General features: G+C 39.0%; 1 protein-coding gene across 1 annotated transcript; it reads right to left on the bottom strand.

Annotated features, from left to right (window-relative positions):
* APBB3 (amyloid beta precursor protein binding family B member 3) lies at positions 1-27,578 on the bottom strand. The gene is made up of 13 exons (XM_053464977.1): positions 27,344-27,578; positions 19,028-19,203; positions 17,896-17,969; positions 11,629-11,689; positions 9,856-10,002; positions 9,535-9,662; positions 7,729-7,734; positions 6,158-6,272; positions 5,807-5,894; positions 4,247-4,330; positions 3,485-3,600; positions 1,725-1,907; positions 1-738 (listed from the first exon to the last, which is right to left on the bottom strand). The coding sequence occupies exons 1-13, from the start codon at positions 27,390-27,392 to the stop codon at positions 514-516; spliced, it is 1,452 nt and encodes a 483-aa protein (XP_053320952.1). The 5' UTR covers positions 27,393-27,578; the 3' UTR covers positions 1-513.

Here is a 27,578-nt window from a genome sequence, read left to right as displayed (position 1 = left end):
AAATTTCGTTTCCATGACAACAGCTTATCAGTGCCTGCTTTTGTGTCACATGATGATTGCATTTCTGGCAAAAATGATTAATGAAGCAAAGCTTTACTAGTTTAAAAATAAAACTTCTGGAGACAGTTTGGGCATTTAATGGCAGTAGGAATAATGTTTCCAATGCTGCATCCAGTTTCAAAAGGGTTTAATTCAGTGTAGATGAAGCAACGCAGCGTAACATCGCTTCCAGTAATGGATTTCTTAGATAACATAGAATTCAGTGGATTTTGGACAATCCCCACAACAGGAATACATCTTGGCACCAAAAATGTTAATCCTCTATCCCCTAAGCACATGCTTCAATATAATTTAATGCTAAATCCTCTGATTCAGCACCAGGTCTTTTCAGAGCTTAATATATATATATATATATATATATATATATATATATATTGTCTGAAATCTCAAAAACCTACTAAAAGATCTACAAAATATGTGATTAACTTAAAAAAAAGAATAATCAATATCTGTTTAAGGTGTATGCATGGCATGTTTCTGTTTAAATGATTCAAAGAAAGCCATGACTCCTCTTCTTTTACCTGTTCCCGTATTTTTCTGCAGATTGTGACCACTAGAAGTGAATGGAGAAATTGGAGAATCTACACTAGTAGTCCTCTTTATTTTCAGAAGTGATTTCCCAGGAGCTTTCGTTTTTATCCTTGAAGATGAAGCGACTACACATTTCTGGTACTGAACCTACAAAGAAGCAGATTGGATAAAAAAATGACAGTTTTTTTTGGATCAAAAGGACTTAAGCAGATACCACGACACAGAAGCTTCCTGCTCTATGGAAACATAGTCAGTATTCTCCCCTTTATGTCCCATCGCCACAGGCTAGAGCTAAAATCGAAAAGGAGGACAATTGGACAACACTAAATTATGCCTTTTGGATTATCAGAAATAATAGGAATGATATTGCAAATACTATATACCGTATTGGCCCGATTATAGGCTGCTCCCCCCCTACACTTTAAGTCTTTAAAGTGGGGGTGCGGCCTATAATCTGGGTTTAGCACAGCGATGCATAATTCGTATTGCCCGACATGTAGTTTCGGGCAGGTGTTTTCTTTTCTTTATCATTTAGCCCTGCTGCGGCCAAGCAGCAGGATTAGGATCCAGATCCTCTGCACTGCTGCAGGGGACCTGGATCCTCCTCTCTGGCAGCAGGTGGGTGTCTGCTCAATGCTGCTGCTGGGGTTTCTATGACGGAGCGCCGGCGTGACATGACCTTCAGGTGCTCTGTCTAAGAAGCCCCGGTGGCACTGAGCGCCTCGCCAGTGTCAGTCGGTGAGCACCTATGCGATACGCGTAGACAACCTCTGCTGCCGGCACTACCGCTGGGGCTTCTTTGACTAAGGGTCAGCATAGAAGTGGCGAGAAGCAGCAGAGGTTGTCTATGCGCATCATGCAGATGTCCACCGGCTGCCCCCGCTAGACACCATGGAGTCTGGGGATGCATTGGTAAGCCTTGGGGAGGGAGGCAGAGTGGCATATCAGGGTGTTTATATATTATGGGAGTGGGCCTTTACAGAACTGCTTTTATAAAATGCTTTGAACTGGAAATTTTCATTTTTTAGTCTTGTTCCTCACAAGTTAACCTATACAACTAAAGTATTCCAATGAGTTATAATACAGAAATACCTTTTGACAGGAGAAAACCATCGGGTAGCACACAAACTCACCATACATGCAGCCTGGACAGCTTCAGACACATTCCCGGCATCTGGCTCACACCAAAACACCGTGCACTGGAAGCACTGCTTTCCCACATCCACAATTAATGCAAAAGTATGAGGGTCTTTTCCGATGCCAATGAATGTTACATAACGAACTTGGCATTGCCATATGGGATCCTCTTCAGCATCCTCAAGAAAACACACGGCTGTTATTTCCATGTACCAGAATATTCTACTTCTTGAACTAATGGTAAGATGGTCAGTAGTTTGAACAGGTGGCTTCCTCTTAAGGACGTCTAAACCCAACACTGTACTGAACAGATAATTATCCACATGTCTCCTCTACCAACCTCTTTTGGGTGTGTAACAAATGTCCTTCTTTATGAGGTCCAGTCCTAATTGAGGACCCAAGCCCCCTGTTCATCTTTCCTCCTTTGATGTCCCTGTTTTCTAGGAGGTTGTTTGGTGGCTATGAGAAGAGTGTGTCACAGATGCACAGTAATGTATATGTAGAAATCAATGTGTTCATACGTAGTAGTATCAAAATGTCCCAAAGTCAAATAAAATGTGTCGTAAAGCCCTGGCACCTCTGACCACAACCCCAAAACAAAAGTGTCCACCTTTGGCCAATTGGAAAACAATCCCCTCCCTGTTAAAAATGTAGTTTTTGTGAAAGTTACAGATTCACTTTAGTTCTTGTTAATGTTTCCTAATAGCAGAGTATCTGTCACAATACGAGTTATTGCTCCAAGAGGCTGAGTCATGTAGATGAGATGAGTCTAATGCTGCACTCCGGCGACTTTTCTATCTTGGAAATACTGGCCAATAGTTTTAAGTACATAACAAGCTGTTCAATATCATATTATGGATCTATATCTTTAAGATTTAGTTTCAAGTTTCATGTTCAGTCACCAAGAATTAAAGAAATGCAAAATCATTATTTCAAAGATAATGGTATTTTGCGCTAGAGTTATAATTTTTTAATGATAATTGCCATTAGTTCTGTCTGACTGTCCCTGTTTTCTGCGGTTGACTGAAAAGGCTATGATGTGAATAGAGTATACGATACACTGTCATTTGTATGATTAGCATTGCGGAGCTTATGAAGTCCCATAGAACACTTGTTCTGCACTTAGATGTGAAACAATACGCTTATTGATATAACTCCCCTACTGGAAATACAGATTGTGATGACGCACGAGAACTCCCTAGCCCATCTGGTCTTCCCATATCCCTACTGTTTGAAAACCATCAAGTCTTAATGATTGCTAAACGTACTCGCTTTAATTTCGGCAATTCATTGACTCATGTCCACGTTGTGCTAACCAGCTAATCCAGGTACAGTAACATCACAAATTCCTTAAAGACCTAGCAGGTCTGTTCATTATTCCGCACCCATATTTTGTGGCAGCTGTAAGATTTTTTTTCACCCTATATGTGGAGTTGCATATAAGGTACAACTCAGGAGTGGGTGGCTTTTTGTTTTCAAGTTTACAATTAATAAAACATTTACAGTATAATAACTGGATGGAGTAATTATTCAGTAGTAATTCATGAATTGTGGGCACATCATGTACTTGCACATTTTCTCCCAGGGAGGCCGGGCTGACTTTCATAGAACCCTATAGACACCTAAACATCCTGACTTCTAGCACACAGTGAACTGCTTCACGTTGTATAGAAAGTTTGTTGCTCTAGTAATTTGTGTATCGTTTTTTGTAGCCACACAGCAGACAGGTCTGTGTATGTAAGTTAAATGAATATACCTCTTTTTGACGCACTGTTAGCACAGTATCAGTAACTTCGATGACAGCAGGTCTCCAATCTTCCCTGAGTGTGTTGCTGGTTACATTTTCAATTGTATCATTCAATACCTCTATACCTAAAAAAAACATAAATCTGAAATTACTTAATTGGTTTACTACAGCAGTGTTGTCAAAATTAGTTGCGATGGTCATGCCTGGGAACTCTCTGGGTACGACCCAGAGTCTCCAAGTGAAGTCCTAATGTTCAGTTGGGTCATTGAATCAAGCCCTCAATGACTAGATTCTTATTTCTAACATATAAAGCCATATAATCCTTACATGAATTTAAGAAATTAAATCTCCAACATGAATTTAAGAAATTAATGTTTTTCTTAATACAGCTTTTCTAAGTTATAAAAAAATAATTATGGAGGACAGAAGCAGAGTGAACACAAAATGGGGTCTTGGGAAAACATAGTAATCAGGACCAGGTTTATATTTGAGGCACCACTAGGCACAAAGATCCCTGATGTCACTTTGTATGAATTGCACAGGAAAGTTATGCCCTTTAAGCCTAGAGTTGATCCTGATTTCATACTTTTGAAGTCCTAGCACAGCGGATGGTGCCGGAAAGAGGGACCTATAAGGGTAACACATTGTAATTAAATGTATGGTATTACTCCTCGGACCTAAAGTTCTTCTTGGTTCTAAAAAGAATCCAACTCTGGGCCAATCACGGAACACAGAGCATTTCCAAATCTATACAGCCAGTGCCATCCTTACCCATTGGTTTTGAAACAGGCAGACTGCCAAGGTAAAGAACGTCACACTTCTTAGTGGATTGTCTCACAGCATCCAAAATATCAACTGGAAAGACAGAATCATTGCTAATGTTAGCTAATAAAACACAGATATATGCATTAAAATAAAGCAATCCTTATGCCCAATGGTGCATTTTATCACATTAATTACGTTTTTAAGTTTATATGGCCTCCTTTGATTCACATGATGTATTTAAAAAATAAACAAGGCAAACTTTCACATGATTAATTACTTCTAGGAAAGGTTTAGTAGTCATTCAACAGAACTAGGAAAGCACACGTACTGTGGAGTAGGTGGCATGGCACTTTCACTCCCCATGGACCACATAGAATTGGAATCGTACCCCCATTTTGCTCCAAATAAATATATGTGTAAAGAGAGCTGTATCCGATTTTTCATTCATTTCTCAATAACTACCCCTTCTTCATTGCTCCGTCCCTCTGTTTCTGTTTCTTCACCACCTTCATTCTCACTCTTTAACACTTGGTCCTTTGAACTTACTCCACACTCCATCTACCAATGTTAATTATTCTTTTCCACTGCTCTCTCTTTTATCAGGGCCTGATCAGACGTTATATAAATAGTTCTCTTTTTCTTCCACTTTACTAGTATTTTTGCAACCCGTTTGTGGATGTCAGACCAAGCCTCATCAATATGTTTGACACATAGGAAGAAGTGAAAAAAATGGCATTTGTTTGGACATTATTTGATAAATTGATAAACATCTACACACTGTCTCTTCACACTTTTCCCCTCTCACACAGCATCTACAAACATGTGACTTTTCACCAGACTTGCGTATTTACTATATCAGCGTTCTTTAAATGATATTTCCCATGCCTTTACACATTATCGATTTCACCATCCATTGGTCTATATCAGTTGTTTCATAGACCCTGAAGTTATATAAATTTATATTTCTGACAGAAAATTCCAGCTGACGTACCAAGCTAAACCAAAATATCCAATATGTGACACAGGGTTTCAGAACTAAGAATGTTGACAATTAAATAACGTTCATCTGTTCCTGCTACAAGTATGGAGTTAAGGCAAATGTTGATTTACTGCTGGTATATTTCCAGGTCTCGTTAATTAAGTGCAAAATCACAATTTTCTGATTTCCCATTATAGATGACAAATGAATATAACACAGCCAGCTTCTCTCTTTGACACAGATTTCTCTTCTTCTCCCCTGCTGGCCTGAGCATGTAGGGAAAACATCTCCAATGTATGGGTTGCCTTAAAAGAGAATTTAGTGACTTAACTTAATGATGTGAATTTCCTCTGACCCCCCCCACCACTAGTTCCCAATGTTTAAGAGTCACCAAATGCCACTTTGACAAATTTCCATTTTCATCTATAAAATAATGGTTCTATTTTCCAGTGTTTGCTCCAATTTGAATCTAAATATTTTCAAAATCTAATGAAAAAAAACATACCTTGGTATACTTCAGAACTTCAAACTTTGTTAGGATTAAAAAGAGAGCTGTTTAAAATGATAACTTTTTTGTGTACCTGTACCTTGAACTGGTAAACTCTCTGGTGATATCGTCTCCAATGTAACAGAACGAGTGATGCTATTACTGGCTACTGCTCTTTCTGCCATGATCTGAAATCAAGAAAAAATAACTTACTCTACGTGAGATCAAAAGAATATTCTTTGCATCCTTCCGCCCACTACAAATGCTACGAAGTAAGACGTTCTGCCAATATCTCCCTAAACAAAACCCTCACCAAAAAAGCCTTAAGATTCCGTTTCATTCCACTATAATAATACATCATTATGTGTGTTTTATGTTAGTTTAAAGAGGAAAATCTGATTATTCACTATAGTCTTTTTGATTTGAAAGTAATAATCCATGATACTAGTACCTTAGAGCACATGTCATGCAGAGCACTTGCAATAGCTTTTGCTGGGACATCACAGTGAAAAACATGACACTTGAGCATGCAGGTATCTTTGTCATTAGCCACAAAAGCAAAATCCCTAAAACAGAAAGGGAATAGGTTAACGGATTGGACGAGAGCCACGGAAAAACTATTTCAGGTTTCAGATCTTGGATTTCACAACTCTCACTGGACATTTTTAAAGAGTAAATGCTGACATTCGAATGAGTTGTCCTGCCACACCTCTGAATCAAGCCATTCAGGCCGAGACTAATATTCTTGTAAATTTACAGTAACTGATTAGGTATTTTTACATTTGAAATCTACAACCGTCCTGTTTTCAGTGGGGTCAAGACAGTAGGGACCATAGACCAGTTGGAGAGATCAGAAGATCTCAACTGAAATTACTGAGCTGTAAAATCAATGAAAATCTGTGCTTTTGAAGCCAATACATCAATAACGGCTCCCACATGGCCTTCTTGTGGCACACTGACGCCTCAATGTATTACAAAGGTAAGCTCATCGTCTTACCCACAGTTCAACCTCTATCCACCACCCGACACCTCTTACTATGTCCTCCCAAAAAAGATGCCCTGTTTTGGTTACTGAAATGTTGGCGGTAATGTGAAACAGTCAGACTGTAATCATGATTGAACTTAATAAATATGAACAAGGTGGACCTTGGAAAAAAACAGCAATCCGCCCCCCCCCTTCAGTAAGGCTTAGAGAGATCATCTCATCAACATAAAGTCTCCATTGGCTAGCAAAGGGCTGTACTCCAGTCCCCTAGTCCTTGAGGACCACAAATAAGCCAAAAATTCAGTGTAGCCTTGTAGTCATTTAATGTATTTTTAATTGAGATTCTGTGCTCAAGCTGGGATTTTCAAAAATTGTCATCTGTTTGGTCGCCTTAAGTAATGGAGTTGGTCCAGCACTGAAACATTTGTATACTTTTTAACGTTATGCTTAAGAGTTCTGGATTTTCTGGTCAGTTACGTACATTTAATCTTTATAGAGGGAGCTGCGAGTGTGTGTGTGTATGTACAGTACTGTAGTGTTATATGTATAGCACCAGAGACAGTGTGTGTGTAGTTTTAGAGTAAGTGTGTTTTTATAAATGTTAGTGTGGATGTATAAATATAGTATTAGAGTCAGTGTGTGTGTTAGTGTATGTTGTTGAATAGTCTGTGCATGTGTATGAGATCAAGATGCGTATGAGTGTATGGTGTTGTGTGTGTTACTGTATGGCATTTGTGTGTATTAGTGTATGGTGTTAGCATGTGTGTGCATGAGTATATGGTGTTACTTAAGCATATAAGAACAAGTGTGTGTTTGTTATTGTATGATGCTAAAGTTTGTTAGTGTGTGTTAGTGTATGTTAGGGTATGGTGTTAGGGTGTGTGTGTTAGTATTTGGTGTTAGTATGTTAGTATGTACAATTGTATTTTCTCATATAATAGATTACCTGGATTACAAAATAGAAATGATTTTCAATTATTGTAATTAAAGGCACATAAAACAGATTCAGCTCACAAACAGATTCACAGATTAATTACCTGTCTCTGTAACCATCAAGTATAGAAAGCATGGAAAAGGAAAATAAAAACACACATCAAACATATGAGTGCACAGAACAACAATTCAACAGTGTGATATCTTTGACAATCTGTGTGTTCTTATGGTCTCAAGTGTAAGAAGTCATGTAACCTTCAATTACTGAATATAATTGTAAAGGAAAATGAGTAGATGTGTTGCATGTAGACACTTGAAACTGGCTATAATAATTGATGTCTATAGATAATCTGTGAATATAAAAAACAATATAAAAATACAGGGAAACTTCACTTTGCTTACTGTGCATCACCTATAGTGATCACCATGTTTTACTCTTCTATGGAACAGCACTGACTGACGGATGGACGTATACTCCATGCACAGGCCTGTTTTATAAACTTTGCTCGAATGGGATCAAGCCTTTGGTATTGATATACCGTATGTACTAAATGTACTATTAGAGATGGGGTTTTCCTTCCCTAATGATTCACTTGCATGTTAAATTTACTATATAAGAATATGATTTATATTCAGATGTTCCCATCCTTTATTTTTCAATAGACAGGTAGCATTGAGAAGAGTACATGTAGACATGTCAATTACTGTCAGAGATACAGAGTAAGCATGTGGGGTGATATCAATGAAATTTCTATTTATAATAGAAAATCCACCACTGATGTATATTTTTAACTTTATTTCACTGTATTAAAAACTACTGACACTTAATATGCAAATGCACAATACACTACAAATAGATTCAGGGGTTTATTCAAACTATAAATTGAGGTGAGATTAAATATTTAATTTCACCAATTAACTATATATTATAAAGGCCTCACTGTGTAAGCGTCTCCTGCACGATGAGTAGAGCTGGTCCTGCATGATGCATAGTTAATTAGATGTATTACTTCACTTAAAATACCTCGATAACCAGGGCCGGCCTTACGGGTGTGCGATCCGTGCAGCAGGGGCGCCTGCCCGGGACTTAAATTAAAACATCGGGGTTTTTTTGTTTGTTTTTTTTTTAACTTTATTTAACATCCTCCATGTTAAATAAAGTGTTTTTTAACTTTATTTAACACGGTGGATGTTAAATAAAGTTAAAACAAAAAAACCTGGTGTTTTAATTTAAGTCCCGGGCAGGGGCGCTGAGCGGTCGCTCGTGAAGTTTTCAGCAACCGCCCGGCAGAGAGAAGGGGCAGAGGGGGTAGTTAGTGAGAAGGGGCAGAGGGGGTAGATAGTGAGAAGGGGCAGAGGGAGGAAGGCAGTGAGAAGGGGAAGAGGGGGGGAAGGCAGTGAGAAGGGGCAGAGGGGGGAGATAGTGAGAAGGGGCAGAGGTGGTAGATAGTAAGAAGGGGCAGAGGGGGGAGATTATTTCCTTTCTATTTTTTTGGGATGGGGGCGTCAGAGGAGTAGTCCGCACAGGGCGCCAGAACACTTAAGGCCGGCTCTGTCGATTGGATAAATTCACAGTTTCCTCATGATCTCCAACCTTATCCTCTGCCTTCTCATATAGGTTGTCTCACACCAGGTCCCTAATGCAGGGCCATCCCTTCCATGGACTGGGTGTTCATCTTAGCCCCTGCTTAGGAGACCTAAAACCTCCCACCCGTGGCTGTTCGCAACCATCTCAAGAAAAATGCTATTTCGTTGTGAGGTTTTTCTCTCTTTACTGCATTTGCAACATAAAATAAGAAAAACTGCAGAAATGTAACTTACTCTTGTAATGGGAGTCAGTTTGCTATACGTTTGGATTTAGTGCACTTTGAATTACCGATATGCATACTGCACCAATACATTGATATTACCTGCCATTATTACAGCCAACCCCCCACACGCGGATGTTAGTGATGGGCTGAGAGTGGATTAAACTGTGATCGAGTGGATCAACCAAACTCATAGTATCATTTTTCAAGATCATGACCATATTTTGACCCTAGAATAAAAAATATCGAAAAATGCATTTAAGAAACATTAAACAGTTAACAGCAACATTACATTTAACTCACAATAGGAGTAGAGTCCATCCTTGTTGTGACTTATAACGAGCCCCTTTACTTGTAAGTGGCCTTGGGCTGTAGCTAACATCACCTTAAAATGCCAACCCATGCACCTTGCTGTCTACTCACGTCATTTGTTGGTCCCAGTATGTCTGTGCCATCACATTTAGTGTGTGCAAGTTGCTGGATACAGTTATTAACTGTAATACTGCTCTTTCCTGGTGCAAGGTCTTCTTCTGGGATTTCCACCCATCCAAGACAGTGAACCGCAAAACTCTGGAAAAAAGACACGTAAATGAATTTTCCAATGGCCTTGGTAATTTACTTTTTTGCGTTGTTACAGTAAAATTTGTCACTTGAATGTAAAATTTCAAACAAATGTTTTTATTTCTTCTCTGTTTATAACAATATTATTTTGTTGAGTTCTCATGAGCAAGATTTGGTTTGGTCCAGATTTTTTTTTGTTTTATGATACCTCCATTTCCACTCATAAACAATTTATTATTAGTATGTGTTTCTCAAATGGTTAAAATAAAACTTTCAGAAGCCTTTTAATGTTGCAGGGGAGCAAAGACGATTTTTCGTTTTGGATTTTTTCATTCAGAAGTGAAATTTAGAGCAATATTTTCAATGAAGGGGGTCCCTGCCACCTCCCAGACTCATCTTTTCACTATGAGGCTTTGCTGGCAGTGTAAGTGTGTTACTGAAACACAACACTTTGAAGAAATGGCTTCTAAATTAAAATCTAAAAAATAGCCCTAAAATAATAATTAAATAAAATTTAAATAAAATATACAACCCTCACCAGTCAATTTTCTGCACTAGAAGTACATTTACACTACTTGTAGTACGGGAGATGAGCCTCAGTCTCTGAGTGTCCCTAACTGTGACACTTCTAATTCTCATCTATTTATGGCTGCTACAGAGTGAAAAATGGTGTCATTAAGCGTATACACTCACTGGCCACTTTATTAGGTAAACCTATACAATTGCCTGTTAACAAGCTAATCAGCCAATCACATGGCAGCAACTCAATGCATTTAGGCATATAGACGTGGTCAAGACTTGCTGAAGTGGCTATGTGTCGCAGGATATCACACAGTGCTGAGACTTGCCAGTACCTGCCATCTCACAGAATTGGCTGACCAGCTTGGAACGCTCATAAAGGTGATTTTGCACATTACCTTGGCAAAGATCTCCATTTTCCTGCTACCCTCTGTTTTGTGCATTGTTATTGCTTTTTATTATTATTATTATTATTATTATATATTATTATTATTATTATTATCCTTTATTTATATAGCGCCAACAGTTTACGCAGCGCTTAATACAATACATAAATTCAAGGGATATGACAAGAATTGACAGACTTAGATAAACCGATACATTTGGTGGAGAGAGCCCGGCTCGCAAGCTTACAATCTAGAGGGAAATGGGGTTACAAACATAAGGCACAGAGAAAGGGTGAGAGGTAGTGTGGTGGTTGTATCGATGACAAGGAAGTTCTAGCAGCTAAGATGGTATGCTTCTCTGAAGAAGTGGGTTTTTAGATGTTTCTTGAATGTCGGGAGGGAGAGTGAATGCTGAAGGTTCCTTGGGAGTAGATTCCAGAGATATTGCTAGGAATTTAGGGAATTGCAAGATTACAACATAATAACCTGGAGTCCACAGAAATGTTCAGACAAGCCTACTGTGGACCCCATTAATGTGTTAATAAATAAAAATGTATTTATGTATTCATATTCATGTATTAATATAAAAATATGAATGTTATGTAGTGACAGCACAACTAGAAAGACTACGTATTGCTAAAGAGCACATTTAACCAGATTTTTAATGGAATATGACTTACCTACAAAAAAATTGGGTTTGATAAGATGCAGGTAAATGGGTAATTATTACCTTAGAGCCTGGTTCATCAATATTGTAAAATAAGTCCTCGTCATGCCAAGGAAGAGAACGCCTATAAAATAAAGAGAATTTTTGTATGATTGTTGTTGTAAAACCATACATTTTGTTTCACCACTGGCCTTGTCTAAGTCTATAAAACATCCTTAAATTAATGCATCCTTAAATTCTCTCGATGGGAATCAGTTTTGAGCTAGCAGTCTTGTCAACAAACACAAATATTGGCTCTAAGAATAACAGAGAAGAGATAGGATTACTGGGTGCTAAAACCCTACTAGCTGAAAAACTAATTGAAAAGAAAGATCCCTATCGGTAACATTTATTAATATACAACTAAAAGAGATCGGTACATGTTACTCACGTGAAAAAAACAATTTGGCCCTCATTAACCTTCATCTGGACAAGACATAGTTGTATCCTTATTGGCTGCTAATTAGTCCTGCAGAGCTGCAGCTACAGGCCAGATAACCTCAGACGCAGAATCCCATCCATCAGTCCTACATAACTCCTCCGGTTGTTCTATTCACATTCATCCTGCCTCTGTATATCTTGTTCACTACCTAAACCCTGTCTAATGCCGGATATCAAGAGGGACGAATAAAGAACTAATTAAATCCAATATAATTAACCCTATGCTTGTGTTACCGCCGTTATCCCTACGGTATCATCAGGAGATTTCGAGAAATTTTTAGGGATTTCTTGCCTCCACCTGCTCTGTAGTGTCTCTTAATGAGACAATCCGCAGAGCCCTGTGACTACACACCTTTCATGTTTGTAGAAGTGCGTGGGTCACTTTGAAAGTGATATTTGTCTGATTTCAGTGAACATTTTGCTTTCTTTCATACAAAAAATATTATTATTTAATGGGAAAGTTAGGGATAGTTCCTAGCAGAGAACAGGTTACTATAATGGTGCCAACATGTCTGACAGAGGAAATGCTATATAACTGATAGCACCATTTGCAGGAACTGACAGGAATTTCTTTATCCACGTTTAACACCTCTGCGGTTGTCCTCTTCGTTTCATGGAGGGAGATTGTTTTACATGGGGCTGACAACATCAGCATTAATGTGATTAAAATGTAGTATATGCTAAGTTGTTAGTGTGTGTGGGAGAGAGTTCATGATGTAGGGAGCAAGGCATGTGCATCTCCTTACAGAGGCCAACCTGTGCCCTATCTGGCACAGAATGCGTCAGAATTCTTGGAACGTGAGAAGCAAAGACGGGTGTTGTGCCGTGCTTGGCAGAATTGAGAGTTTCCCCGGAGGAGCATTTTTATTACAAGGTCTGGGGTTTGTGGCCGGGCATGGAAGATACCAGGAGTAGTGCTGTCCAGCCAAGCTTGCGGGCAGCCACAGACCGTGAACAGCGTGTGGGTTCCGTGGGCATTCTCTCTGAGGAGTGCTATAAGACCATCAGGAAGCTGTAATTGAGAAGAGTATCTGGATTCATTGAGGAGGCTACCCATATGTACACGAGGCCAGAAGCACGAGGATACGGACGTTGGGTCGACCTGGCCCATGAACTTAGGGCCGAATGAAGAAAAGGGACCTTGGAGAGTCCTGTGTGAAAGGATTTTTGTGTAAATGTTGATATTTTGGAATTCCTGCTCAGATTTATTTGTTATCCCTGTTTGCCTGGATCTGTTGTGCTCTATTTGTACGCCATGACGTCTCTAATAAATGCATTTTATTACCTTTTTTGTCTGGCTGAATGACCCCAGCCCTTGTGTTAACTCTCAGCCTTCCCCTGAGAAATGCTGACAATTTGAAGACCCCTCCTGGCCCCTCGTTACAATGTTGATGACAATAGGGATGAATGTGTATAAGTAGGGTTTAAGCCGGAATCCTGCTGCTAGAGGAGAATGCATTTGGACTCCATTGTCAAATTCTGAACAACAAAACTGTCGAGATAGCAGCGATGCCTGGAAGTCTGTTCATCTTCAAACGTCAGATACACCTGATTTAGTGAATATAACTCTCTCCGTCTCTTGATAGCAAAATACAAAACACAAAGTAAATCATATTGGGAAATCATTTTGCAAACAAATACATAAAATTAAAAAAAAAAACAGGCCAACCTAGCCTCAAGTTAAGGAATCAAGGCTCAAGACTAACATGGGAGATAAAGGGACATAAGAGGACTACGAACCATCTAGACAGGCGAACGACACCTCTTCAAAAATGCTTCCCCCCCAGCATGACTCCCCATGACACGACTGATCAATCTAGATTAGAACTCTTCTACTCCCAGTATGAATGGTGTGAAAGTTACAATGGATGCTCCTTTACAGATCAATGAGTTATAAATTAGACATGCCTGTTTAAACATGTCATGTATGCATGATTTCGATCTGTAAAAATTCTGTTAACTATGTCCACGTTATGCATTGTAATATATTAAAATGTAATAAAACCCCAAGAAAAACAAAATACGTTAATCCTTTGTAAATCAAATAAGAACACCATGTAACATTATGAACAGAAATAAAAGTCTCATGGGATAGCGAATAATCAGAATTGCTATCCTCTATTGGCTTGTAGATCTAATCCTACAAATTAAAGTATGGAGAGGAAAATATCAAAAATAAAATGCATTTTACCTGCACTATCAATCCAATTACCTGTTTCCGTAAACTGAAACCTTCATTCGAAATTGAGTTCGGGATCTTGGGAATAGTGTTATTGTCTATCTAATTTGCACATAAAATTGCATATTACAAGGGCAGCTACAATACTGGCAGGAGAATTATGGGACCCACTGTGAGGCTGATTGGCACATTGAAGGCCAGTAAATCACTAGGCTAGTGCATACTCACTGCTCTCCAGGGACATGTATCTGTCCGCATCTAGATGGAGGGTAAAATCATGCCGTTTTCAGTCAAAAGTGAGCCACACTGGTTATTTACTAACCTATAGATGTGGACTTTGACCTGTTAGCTTCAGAAAAAACATGGGGCGGGGCTGCCATATTTCATGGCCCATAAAAGATGAGTGGACCATGAGTGCCCCACCCCCTAGGTTCCATAGGTAACCACTACCTACCAGACACCTACATTTACATGACAATTGTAATTTAGCAATAGATCTGTTTCCAGCATGCAGTGTCTCTATTTAGTGTCTCTATTTTCAAAAACATGATACAATGTTAACCCCTTAATGATAAAGCCCGTACATGTACGGGCTCAAAATGCATTGTTTTCAATGGGTTTAGGAACCTCCCATTGTCCAAATGAGCTTTAGCTCTCTTTGAGTCTTTTGCTCCTATCCAACAATAAGGGCAGTTTACACAAGAAGCTGACTTCTGCCTATTTCCAATCTCCTGTACTAACTTTTTTCAGTCCCCCTCGGCCCCGTTTCTATGCACATGGTGGATAAAGTATTGGGAGCCCGGGAACACGCAAATAAAATGCAGCACAGTCCCACTGATTCAGCTCCTTGGTAAGCAATATGGCCGTGAAAAATTAGAACGGACTCACTAAACCTGGGGTAGTTTGACTAGTGGTGGGCTAATCAATATATGGCCATATAGTGTGACAAAATCCCTAATATTTATGCATCAGGTGTTTTTTGAATGGTATTCACTGGGCATGTGCTGGATTCTTGCTTTGTTTTGTATATTTATTGGTCATTATTATTCTAGCAGTAACCCAGGAATCTGAATGTATGTATGGCTTTTATACTTTTTAGGTTACTGTGCTCCCTTTTTGTATATTTGGCTTTGCATATTTGCAGGTTCTGACCAAAACCTAGGGTTAAGCCGTCCCTCCTGCCCCACATGTTTCTCATTAACTCCTTAAGGACCAGGCTGTTTTTTATTTTTTGTACCCTTCATGACCAAGGCTGTTTTAACACTTTTGAGGTGCTTGTGTTTAGCTGTAAGTTTCTTCTCTCTCATATACTAAACTCACACAAGTTATATTGTTTTTTTTTCAGACCAAGAAGGGCTTTCTTCAGATACCATTTTGATCATATCATCTAATTTACTATTAAACAAATAAATAAATATGGTGAAATTTTGAAAAAATGCAAATTTTCTCACTTTTCTTTGAAACAATAGATTCTACTATTTGTCCTGAGATGGGTTTTTTGCAACTTCTTGTAAGTTATTGGGCACCCTTTGTGAAGCGTTAATGCTGTAGTCCACAAGTATTTTTTTTCTCTAGCTAGAAATTAGTTAGTTTTTTCCCCCATTTGGTTACAGGCCTTTACTATTCTGGCCAGCGTGATAGGCAGGTTGGGACCATAAAGACATCACTCTATGGCTTAAGGTCACAGCCCCAGCCAGGGAGGCCAGGCAGCCTTTTCAGGGGGAGATGGTGGTTTCACCCTCTTTACTGTTTTAAGAAGGGGAAAAACGTTAAAGATCAGGGGCTTCAGGAAATGTAGAGGATTCAAGTGAACATAAGTGTGTTGGGCCCTGCCTTAAGCAGCATGGTTTAAAGGAGATGGGTTTGTTAATCAAGAGTGGTTTCCAGGGAGGTTTTAAAATTTAATTTAAGGGATAACTACTTCAAAAAAATTCAAAGAACCTTAAGTCAGCACGAGGTAGTGTATGATAAACTAATGAAGGAGTCATATTGCAAGTCCGTTCCAATAGCCTGCCAATAGCGAATTTGTGAACTTGGTGTTGTTCCGAAAAAAAGGAGCAGGGAAAGGGGGTTTAGTCAATGATGACATTAATGAGGATTTATGCAGGGTTTCATTGTGCAGGGAGCACTATTTAGCCAAGAAGGACATCTAGCCAGTCTTCCGGTTACTCACTGTCTATTCAGAATTCTTCTACTTTTTGTAGGAGAATGGTGATGGCTACAACGGTTACTAAGGCCTCCCGTAATTTTATTAGATTCACTAATTGAAGGATGACCTATTTGTGTGGGATATTTTCCTTAGTGAGTTTAACGGGGGATCTGCATGGCTGGAGGATTGATAAGATCGACATATTTACTGACGAGGCAAGAACCAAGGGTTTTGGTGGGCTGGTGGCCAGTAAGTTGGGCAAGAAGGGACATAGCTAAAAACAGGGTATTCCTTGAATTGTTCCCCATTGTGTTTTCCATTGAGTTGTGAGGTATTTCATCTTCCCTTGTGATTGTATGGATTTGGCACATAGTTTAAGGAGCTTACAGCTTAATATGTATGTGAGGGCCGTTCACATCCCAGGAAGCTTCTAACTGCATTGCTGAAGTTTTGTCCAGACAGCAATGGGCCCGTATTTGGCAGATGTCCCAGGTGCAGAGGAGCATCAGGTCTGCCCAGAATGGCTGTGGATATTCGGGGGCCATTCAGATCTAGAGCTGTTGAAGTGGTTGTTGGCTCCCACAACCTGGACAGGCTATCGTAAGGCTTTTAGGCCAAATGGAACGTATTCCTACCAGGAATAGCTGGTGCCAGGCTAAAGTTGCACTATGGTTTTACTATGGTATTTAGGTACCACATTTGCCAGGCTAATTAATGGCAACACTGGCTTTTCATTGTTACCAGATTTGTCAAAAGAGTTTCATGACGAGAGACAAGAGGTGGCCAGTTTTAAGGCCAGTGTGTTGGTCAGAGTTCAAGTTTATTTAGAGCAGCGTTTGTGCATGTGTTCTATGGGGCTTTGAGAGTTGGAGACCATCTAAGTGTAGCACGGGGTGGTTGTTGCTTAGGGGTGCAGTGATAATGAGGAATACAGTTTATTTATTCTTGCACAGATTAAAAACAGATCAAGAGAGTATGGGTTTTCATATTCAGTTACAGGCTTTAGATTCACCACCAGCATGCCCTAAAAAATGGAGAAAACCAGAAAAGGATCGACGTACCGGCACTGGAAGCAAGAAATTTGCTTCTAATTCTTTTCGCATTGGGGTTGCTACAGGGGCGGCTAGATGGGGACTTGGATATTCAGTGATAAAGAAGACTGGCCGGTGGGAATCGGCAAAACTCCGGTCTTATATTAGAAAACACTTGGTCTGTTATTCTTAAGTGAACAAATCCAGTAAGCAATGCAGGGTCATGAAAACTGTGTATAATATTTATTTTCGTGTGTGTATTATTCTAGTAGTCAGTAAACTCTTTTTAGACATTGATTGTCACACTTGCTACACACTTATCTAATATTGTTGATGAGCCTGTGCTAATTGTTCCAGACTCTATGGTTTCTGCCCATCTTATACCCTATATCCGCTATATACCATATATGTACACTGTGAATATAAAACATGTAAAAAAAAAAACATTTTTAATGTTTTAATAATTGTTTCCATCCTCAGCTCATCCTTACCGTCTGTCTGCAATCCCTGTGGAAGAAAATGGCCGTGCTGGGGGTACATCACTCACAGAGGATTGGAGGTCTTTCTGAGGAGAAAGGAATCATTACATTAAATAATAATGATACAAATGCTTTTTTAAAGACGTTTAGTCACCTGTGAGTTTATTTTTTCTCTAGATTGACCTACACATTTTTAAACAATTTTAAAATAGTATATAACCATGACCTAACGTGTATTTTTTTTTGCGTATAAAGATTACTCACTAGAATTAATGCCCCACCATACAAAATAAAAAAAGATTGCTAATTTCTCAAATGAACATATTTAGCAAGCATGTCTCATAATCATACCTCAGCGCGCACTTTTTTATATCCTAACCACTGTGATTCCAATATGATGCCAGCAAAGGTCATTACCACTGCAGAAGCTCATTACAGGTATTGTTCTACAGTCCGTAGTGTGAGTACTTTTACATTTGATGATGTTTGCTTTGATGTCTGCTTAACTTGTTTTGCAGCTAATATGCATTAACCAATATAGCTTTAAACAGATAACATCATTGTATTAATTTGTCAAGTATTGGGATCTGAACTAGGACAGCTTCTGAAGGATGTGTCCTGGGGTCTGTTGTACATTACACATGTTCTTTCTTTACTGGAGCGATTAAATGCAAGTGGTATACTTATGCCAGTGTGGCTGGTCGGCACGTTTACCTCCTTGTGGTAACATTGAAAGGGTCAAACTTTCACTGATCTACAAAATTTTTCCAATCTGCACATATGCAGAATGCTTATTTCAGCTTTCTATGAGCACAAATGCCTTAGACATACATAAACTAGACAAAGTTGTTTTGCAGTTTTTTCCACAGTCTACAGTCTACAGCCCACAACTGCTAGACAGGGTTTCATCAAAACCATGTATTTTCAGCCACTTTACTTTCAACACTTAAGGTTTAGATGGGCTGCTGAATTAAGCCAATTGGCTTTCTTCATAAGAGTGGAATAAACAGACAGTGGGGAATAACCATGCAAATCGTGTCAAGATGGATTCCTCTACTAATGCAAACTTTTGGCAAGGTGACAACTATATCTTCACAAGTACAGGTATATAAATATGCTAAATAGACATTTGTGCATTCCATACCTTTTCCTGGATTGGGACTAAGCCATGTGTTGAGCTTGAACTATACTTTGGGTGTTGCCATTGAGTGGTTCCTGTTGGTACATGCCAGTAATAGGTCCCGGATGTGTCACGAATTGTTCTCCATCCTGGTGGAAGATCAGGATCAGCTTCCAGGGTCTGGTCACTCCAAAGATTATCTATGGAAAGAAAATATGCAATAAGATATGCATTCTGTGCCTTTAATATCTCCAAAACACCCAAACAAATTAATCAAAACTTTGTAAAATGGATTAAAGGCAGCATGGGTAGGACATGAAATGTCCAGCACCTGTACCTGATGCAGACTTCATAGGAATCCTGGACTGGATCCTGTAGACATACTCATATACAGGTACTCATATATGTGATTTGTACAGCACCTATGCACAAAATCATAATTTCTTTGGGGCTTACAGACTTTTAAACTTAAACTTTGATTAGCGAACACAAAGTGCCGTTGGAACACATGAGTGATGGTTGCTGATAAAGGGCAACTGTACAACTATGAAAATATTCAATTGAAAATCAACTGTTTCCAGCTACAAAAGTCATTTACAACATCAAGAGTCTTCCAATACATCCCAAAGTTGATCAATGGGGTTATGGTCAGGGCTCTGTGCAGGACACTTGAGTTCCTCCACATGAAACTCATCATATATGCTATTATGGACCTTGCTTTGTGCACAGGGGCACAGTCATGCTGGAAAAGGTCTTCCCAAACTGATGCCACAAAGTTGAAAGCATTGTCTAAAATACCTTAGTATGCTGTAGCATTAACATTACCTTTCACTGAAACTAAGAGGAATAGCCCAAACCCCGAAAAATCGCCCATACCATTATCCCTTCTCCACCAAAATTTTGAGTAGGCGGTTTGCATTCTAGTAGGTAGTGTTCTCCTGGAATCCATCGAATCTAGATTTGCCTAAATAGTGAAGAGTGATTTATCACTCCAGAGAACACATTTCCACTGGTCCAGAGTCTTTCCAGCACTCCAGCCAAGGTTAGACATTGTACATAGTGATCTTCAACTTATGTGCAGCTGCTCACCAATCGAAACCCCTGAAGCTCCCAACACACAGCACTAGTGCACTAGTACTTTCAGGGGCAGTTTGGAACTCTGTAAATTAGTGATGCTACAGACAATTTATGCAATGCTTCAAGGTAGGAATTGTGAAGAGGGAGAGTTGAAAAAAAGTTGAACATAGATTGTTCTTCACAATCTCGAAAGCTAAAGAGTACATGGTGAAGTATTTTAAAAGCTGCATTCTGCTCCAAAAATGGGTCATCACTAAAGTCCAAGGGTACTCAAACAGCGGATTTGTAGAGATTTTAATTAAAAAATGATTTATATTCTTTTAGTGGTTTAACTATACATTGTTCATACCACATGATCTTTTTTCAATAAAGCAAATCAATGTTAATGATCAATATATAGGGACTGTTCTAAGGATATTGATAAAGTAAGTGACTCAACCTTGAATGGTTCTGTGAAAACGTAATTGTATCTGTTCTCCTATTGAATAGATCTAAAAATATACAAAGGTCAGCCGGCTTCCCCCATAGACTCAGTCCTGTTGATATCATGCATCTTAAATCTTGTTCGAGCATTGAAAGCCTGTCTCTTGAATACACAGTCCTTCATGCCAATAGCCTACTGCAGAGCTCTTTCAAATTTCATACAATTACCAACAAACCTTTTAGGCAGCTATGGAAATTGCCATTCCAGTGTCAGCAATAAATATGCGATAAATAATGTAGAACTTGATCATTTCCTACCACATTTATTAATGCTAAATATATACAGAAAAAAAGCCAAAATGCTTTCCATGACCGTATAATAAGCACATAGAAACGATCACTTATGGCAACCTTAATCATTTAAGAATGGACATGTTTAGATTTAGACTGCAATGTTTATTATATTTTTTTTTTCAAACACTGGCGGATTCAGGCACTGAGGATACAAATTCTGCTGGCAGTCCTGTTAAAAGTGAAATTTACCATAACTGATGATTTTTTGGTAGCAAAGCAGGGCACATGGATTTGAGGCCCGAGGAAGGACTGTTCCTCTTAAACAGGGACACTTGGGAAGTATGGGCATTTCCTGTTAATTCAGAGAATCAAATATTATGCCAAATACAAACTAGCCAGGATGCAAAGGGGTAGTTAATTTATTATAATTACAGAAGGAAAAATAGACAATAAAAATGTCTGCATCCACCCTCCAAAATAATCCAAAACTGTTAAATGGCCAATGCCATCTCCACCAACGTATTTCTATCTACCACAAAAGTAATCCCTCAGCAATCAGATAAAAGTATGTCATATATTACAGGCATAAAGTTTGTCTGATACGAGATAAAAGTATACAAACTCCAAAGGCCAGGCTACTATATATTAAAACTGCAAAGGTCCAAGACTAAGCTCACTGTTCCGTAAATTCATAGATAAACAAAAACCAGGTCCAACATGTAATACATGTAATAGTTTGCAGGCAGATACAATGTTGGATCTCACCCAGTTCTTCTGCAATTAAAATAAAAAGGACACTCTACACACAATATCATCATACCAGGATATAGCAATCAATGTTAGGAAGGTAGACAGATCCTAAATGGTTTCCAGATCACTGAAAACAATGCAGGGCAAACTCGGTGGATACTCCTCACATGTTCCTCATGCTACCTGCCCTTCTTCTCTGTGCAGAATGCTGGGATATGACATCATTCCAAACCTCGACAGCAAGAGGAATGGGCTGGCTTCAAGGGAGCTGACCAGCTGGCCTTTTGAGAGCCATAGCATAGCCCTAATAAGGCAGCCCAGGGGCTGCAAATCCTTAGTACCTATCGTCTTAGGAAGAATAGGATACTGCCCGGGTGATTGTGGAACCTCAAATAATTGCCTGGGCCCAGGTTTAACATTGCATTCTTGTGGTTTTGGGCAACTAAAAGTAACATTGCCTAACAGCTGTATATTCTAACCCAGGCAACTGCGCCTAGGTCAAGACTGTGGGCAGCAAGAAAACCAGGGACAGGTTGCCATATTGGCCAATTAGGCTCCCTCGTGAGTCACTGCTCAATTGACTTGTTCACCAAGAAAGATCCTAATGCATTTTCAGTTCTTTTTTTTAATCAAAATATTTAGTTTTTTCCCCATTATGAATAATGCCAGGATTATAGATTATAGATTTGCTAATAATAACAGAGCACAGAATTTATATGATTTTAGGATAACACTTAGGAGGCTATCACTGGAGAGGATTTAATCAAGAATCTGTAGGCTCTTAGCTGCAGGATTATTGTGTGAATTCAGAGCGTTTCAGGGTTTAGCGTTCTGCTTATGTCTATGCCCATTGCCCACACATTTCCCGGGGTAAGCTGATTGACGACTCAAGAAAAGCTTCTCAGCGGTGCACAAAAACCTGTGTTTTTCTGTAAACAAAAATGTAAGCACCATACTTCTGGATGATTTATCGTATATTATTTACAGTTTATATCGTTTTAGACATTTAAATATTAATGTTTTTCCAGTTTAGAGAAATGTTGATAGTTTGGCTACTTTTGACTTGTAACTTTGCAAATAGAAAGGGACACTCCAGACATCTTTAATGCATATATCTGAGAGGAATCAGTAAATGGTGTCCACCTTGTAAATGCATTGGGTATCCTGCAAAATTCCCCCCATATACATTTCCCACCTTTGCCTGCCTCCCAAACAATTTCCATGCAGGAAAGAGCTGGGTAAGCAATGTCAGGGTGTAACAAGGCCCACCATGTCCTTGCACAGAGAGCTCTCCCTTTGATTTTGGAGCAGCCAATCAGATCAGAGACACATCAGGACATGGAGGGGTGGGAAGCTGCAGATCTGCAGCTTCTCCCAAAGTATATATTTTTTTCTTTCACCTTTAAGCAATGCATTTGAGGTCTTTCATATGCATTCATTGCTTGGGTAACTTGCACTTCTCTTTCTTCATGGATCCGTCTGCATTATTCTGACCACTTGGAGTACTTCTCGCAAAAGGGTGAAGCCACGGCACGCACCATGGGGACAGTCTCTTCCCGATTCTTCCAATCAGAGGTGAGAGTGTGCGTGGGTGCTCCGCCCTTTTGCTGAAGTGCTCCAGGAGGCCAGTTTTATAGAGCAGATAGCAAGGTGAAGCAGACCAAGAAAGAAGACAGAAGAAAGAAGAACAAGGGGAGGCAAGACAAGAAGCCTAGCTGCAGAAAAGAAGATGGAGACATAGAAGTGGTTGGCGGAGAAGGTAGGGAGGCATTGAGAAAATGTGAAAGGGAGAGTGAGACAAAGTAAAAGTAAATAAAAACAACAAAATGAAAATGAAAATTGGAGCTCCCTGCTTCATTTTCATTGCTTTTGTTGGGGTCGCTTCTCATTTTCAGACATTCGTACAAATTAACGAAATTGGCAAATTTCGTTAACATTAAAATTTGCTCCGAATCCAAATATTTTCCATTTCATATAATAAATTAAAAACGCAGCTCTGTTACTAAGAGGCTTCATAAAACAAGGCCAGATGTCCCATTGCCCTAATGCAAAGTCAGATTTGGGTATATTTAGAAAGCTTTCGTTTGTAGCTGACAAAACACAGCAATTCCTTCTTGTGGTTTGTATATTTTCTTACAGGCAATATGCATCTATAGAGGGAAATGCGGTATTTAATGAGTTTGGTACATTCTGTATCAATAAGATTGCCTTATAGTATTATTTTAAGTTTGTTTCTTTTTCTTATATCGTCTGTTTTACAAATTCAAGTTCACTGTGAAATAGTCTGTAATATGTAAGCCCTGAAATATGACTCATTTACACTCCTCCGAGTGTTTATGAAGGTGCTAGGAAAAGGTTGCTAATAACACATTTGGAGATACCAGTTTTTAAAATGACACGATCACCCTTAAAACTATTTTATTATGTGCATGCACATTAATTCTTTGAGTATTGGAGAGGTTGTTCCCCGCTTTCTTATGCCAATTAAAGTGGCGAATTAACTAAACCTAGTGCTTGTAAGAGAGTTGGACATTTCAGCTTTAAAAAGTCACTGCATCAAGGAAGAAGATTTCTTGGGTTGGGACTTTCTGTTGGTAAATTGAAATTAATTGGAAATTGAAAAGGCAAACATCATATGAACTTCTAGGCATGTCTCCCCCTTAGGAACGTATTGAGATTTTGAAGAATCCCCCATATGCATTGCCTCTTTCCCTGAGCCCTAGCTACTGGTCTATCCACATTTGAGCTTGACCAAACATATCTCCTTCTGCTTGCATTCAGGTAATGCACTTTCACTCTTGGATATGGATCTGGGTTGGTGTCAAGACCAGTGCTTTAAGCAGCCATTCAGAGGAGCAAAAGCAGGATCACAGAGTTATTGGGCTGCAACTTCTCCTAAAGGTGATCAAGTTTTTTCCTACAGTTTATATATATGCATGTCAAAATACCGGTACTTTCAATGTACTTCATTCTCTGTTGGTGAGGCTACATAAGACACCAATGTGGGGGAAATCTGTCCCACGTTTTCCACCCCTTATGTCAATTCAGATATAGTTACAAAAAATACATTTGCTTTATAAAAGTATATTTGGTACATATTTGGCCTTTCTCCAGATAAAAAAAATTGGCTTTCTTCCAAAAGGTCATCTGGGGATATTCAAAACTACAGTTTCAGACTAATCTGGATTTAAGCGTTGGAGCATTTACCCAGAAGGCATTTTTACCAGGTCACTCAGCACTGGTCTGTTTCTAAGCGATATTCTGGCATTTTGTTCCCTGTATTATGTGTTATGGAGCAAGGTGAGACGACTTCACTGATATACATACCTGGGGACTCTCTGGCTTTGAGCCCACCCAATTCTCTTACCAACCAACATGATGCCATCTGGTTCCAGACCCGTCCTTGTCTGTAACTAGCCTCTAACCTGGCTGGCCCCACTCGCTTGTGAAGCCACATAAGAAGAGCTTCTTGCAGCCTACGCTGGGAAGTTCCCAAGTATGCTGATATATAAATAATGAGGCTGGGTACAATGTTCATTATTCACATCACTTCTGCAAACCTGTCCTTAAAACAGGCCAGGCCTCTCTTCAACTTTTGCCCCCCCAAAAAACACGTTCCCCAGTTTGGGCACTTGAAATGTTGTAGTGGTATGCTTATGACACTTAATGTCCTTAAATACACAGGATTTGGGAGTGATTGTCTTGAAATTATATTATACTGGGCATTAGCTGTACACCGTGTGTGACAACAGCTAAAAGAACAGGCTCTGGGAAGGTAAATGGGGTGAGGAGAGGGAAGGGGAAAGAAACAAATGAGAGAGGGTAAGGGAGCGTGGAAAGGAGTGAGAGAGAGAGGGTAAGGGAGTCCGCAAAGAAGTGAGAGAGATGGTAAGGTGAGTAGGTAGGGAGTAAAAGAGAGGTAATGGGATGATTATGTATGTTATAGTGTGTATGTATGAGTGTGTTAGCATGAGTGTACATGTGTGTGTTGATTTAAAATGTGAAGCATAAATGTGTATGTTTGTAAGTCTGTGCTAATGTGTGCCAGTGCATATGTTAATTACCCGGGGGCAAGGGGCCAATGAGGCCACTTGCCCATACCTGCCCCCAGACCCAGAAGGTGCCAACCCTCCTCTGGCAGTATGCAGCATTTACACGCAACTTGCTCACATAATGTGGATGTCACATACACTCCAAATTCCCTTCATGGAGGGAGAGAGGCAGCATTTTTAAGTTGGGACCAGAAACAAAGAAACATTTGATGTCAAAGAACATGTGTCCCATCCTTTATAACACTAAACCATAATAGGTCCTGGGTTATGTTCCAGATAGCTTAATGCTTTGGCTAGACTTTGACTAGGTCTACTGGAATCATGTCCTTAAGGTGAAGCGTACAGCCAGCATTTATCTCTGACCACTTCTCTATGGTCTCTCCAATGAAAACCCACTTATATACCATTTTTTTCAGTAGAGGATCAGGAAAAGACAGGAGTTGTAATATTTCTAATTGGAAGACTAGATTTGTTGGGGTTGGATCCCATCCTCATACAGGAAGTTCATCAATGTTGTTTATTCATACAGACAGCCCTACTAGAACACATTATTGGCACCATATAACTTTTGCTCTAAAATAGAGAATTTATCATTGGTTTTGTGTAAATGTTATTTAGAAAATAGAGTCACAAAAGCACAAAATGATATTTGAGCAACTTAAAGAAGACAGCTTAATCCACTTTAATAAGCAAAATATAATGCTTATCTTGGGTGTGGACGTCTAGAACGTAATGCAGTCAGAAAGATCCAGTTGGGTGCGAGTTTGTGGCTCTATTTATTTTTCATTATTTTCAAATCAGAAATTGTCATGGCAGAATTTTTCACATCCACAAACAAAACTACAACTTTCCCCCACAAAATGAATACTGTATCAAATGTGTGTTCAATACAAAAAGTGCAGCTCAGAAAATGCATGCCTAAATCCCACATACAATTCTAGATGCATAATAATATGAAATTATGCTGTAGCATAGGAAGATGTTTTATATAATTGGTACAAAGATAAGACAGCAGGATAAGTGTCTGTACACAAAGATATATTGATTTTCAATCGACTGCATATCCGCCTGGGACACAAGGGGTTAAAGGCAGCTCAACCACTGTTTAAAAACACAAAACCACTGCTATTCAGTTATTGTTAATTATTTTTGTGTACAACACATATATTATTCAATTAATGTACAGGGGGATTTTTTACAGGTTTTGTACAAATTTTGCAGTCAAATTTGACTAGTTTTGAAGAATTTAAGGAACAGAAAACAACACCTGAAGTATGTTAGATTATAGTTCTTTATCAAGCTAGCATCGACTGTTATTGCTTGAATTCCGGTTTTTGAATAGGTATAACTTAAATGTTATGAAGTGTTAATTAGGTGGATTAATTATTGACCCAGTCTTTAACACAATAGATGCCTAGATCATGGAGCATTTGGTAGTATAAAGAACTAGATTGCATCCTTGATTAAATGTGTTTATTATAATTATTAAGGGACTATATATATATATATATCCCCTTATGATATATATATATATATTGTTTTTCTTTACATTCTAGCTGGAGAACAAGCCCTCATTTATGATAGTGTGTATTCATTTATTGCAAACCTTTAACTTACGATGGATTTTATACCTTGGCATGCGTCTCACTGTCTCTGTTCATGCACTGTTCATGCATGTCTCTAGGGAATGAAAAGGAAAAAGAAACAGGTAAACATCTTATTGCAAAATCAAACATCTACTTACCATCATAATTAACGATGATGATAGCAAGCATATAATCCTTCCCCAACATCTTCAGAGGAGAGGGAATTCAGTATCCACTAGAGAGGGATGGTCGGTCAGACCAGTGTGTCTGACCTCTACAAAATAACAAATGGAGATAATGAAATGTGGTGAATCTCATGTAGATGTGGCGTCTGCTAAAATACCCTGAAGTCAGCACCCATTAGTGTGGATGTGCTCCTGGCATCCACAGAAA

This window comes from Spea bombifrons, chromosome 4, assembly GCF_027358695.1.
Source record: "Spea bombifrons isolate aSpeBom1 chromosome 4, aSpeBom1.2.pri, whole genome shotgun sequence".
In the NCBI taxonomy this organism is placed as follows: Eukaryota; Metazoa; Chordata; class Amphibia; order Anura; family Pelobatidae; genus Spea; species Spea bombifrons.
This window is presented reverse-complemented; position numbering and strand designations above follow the sequence as displayed.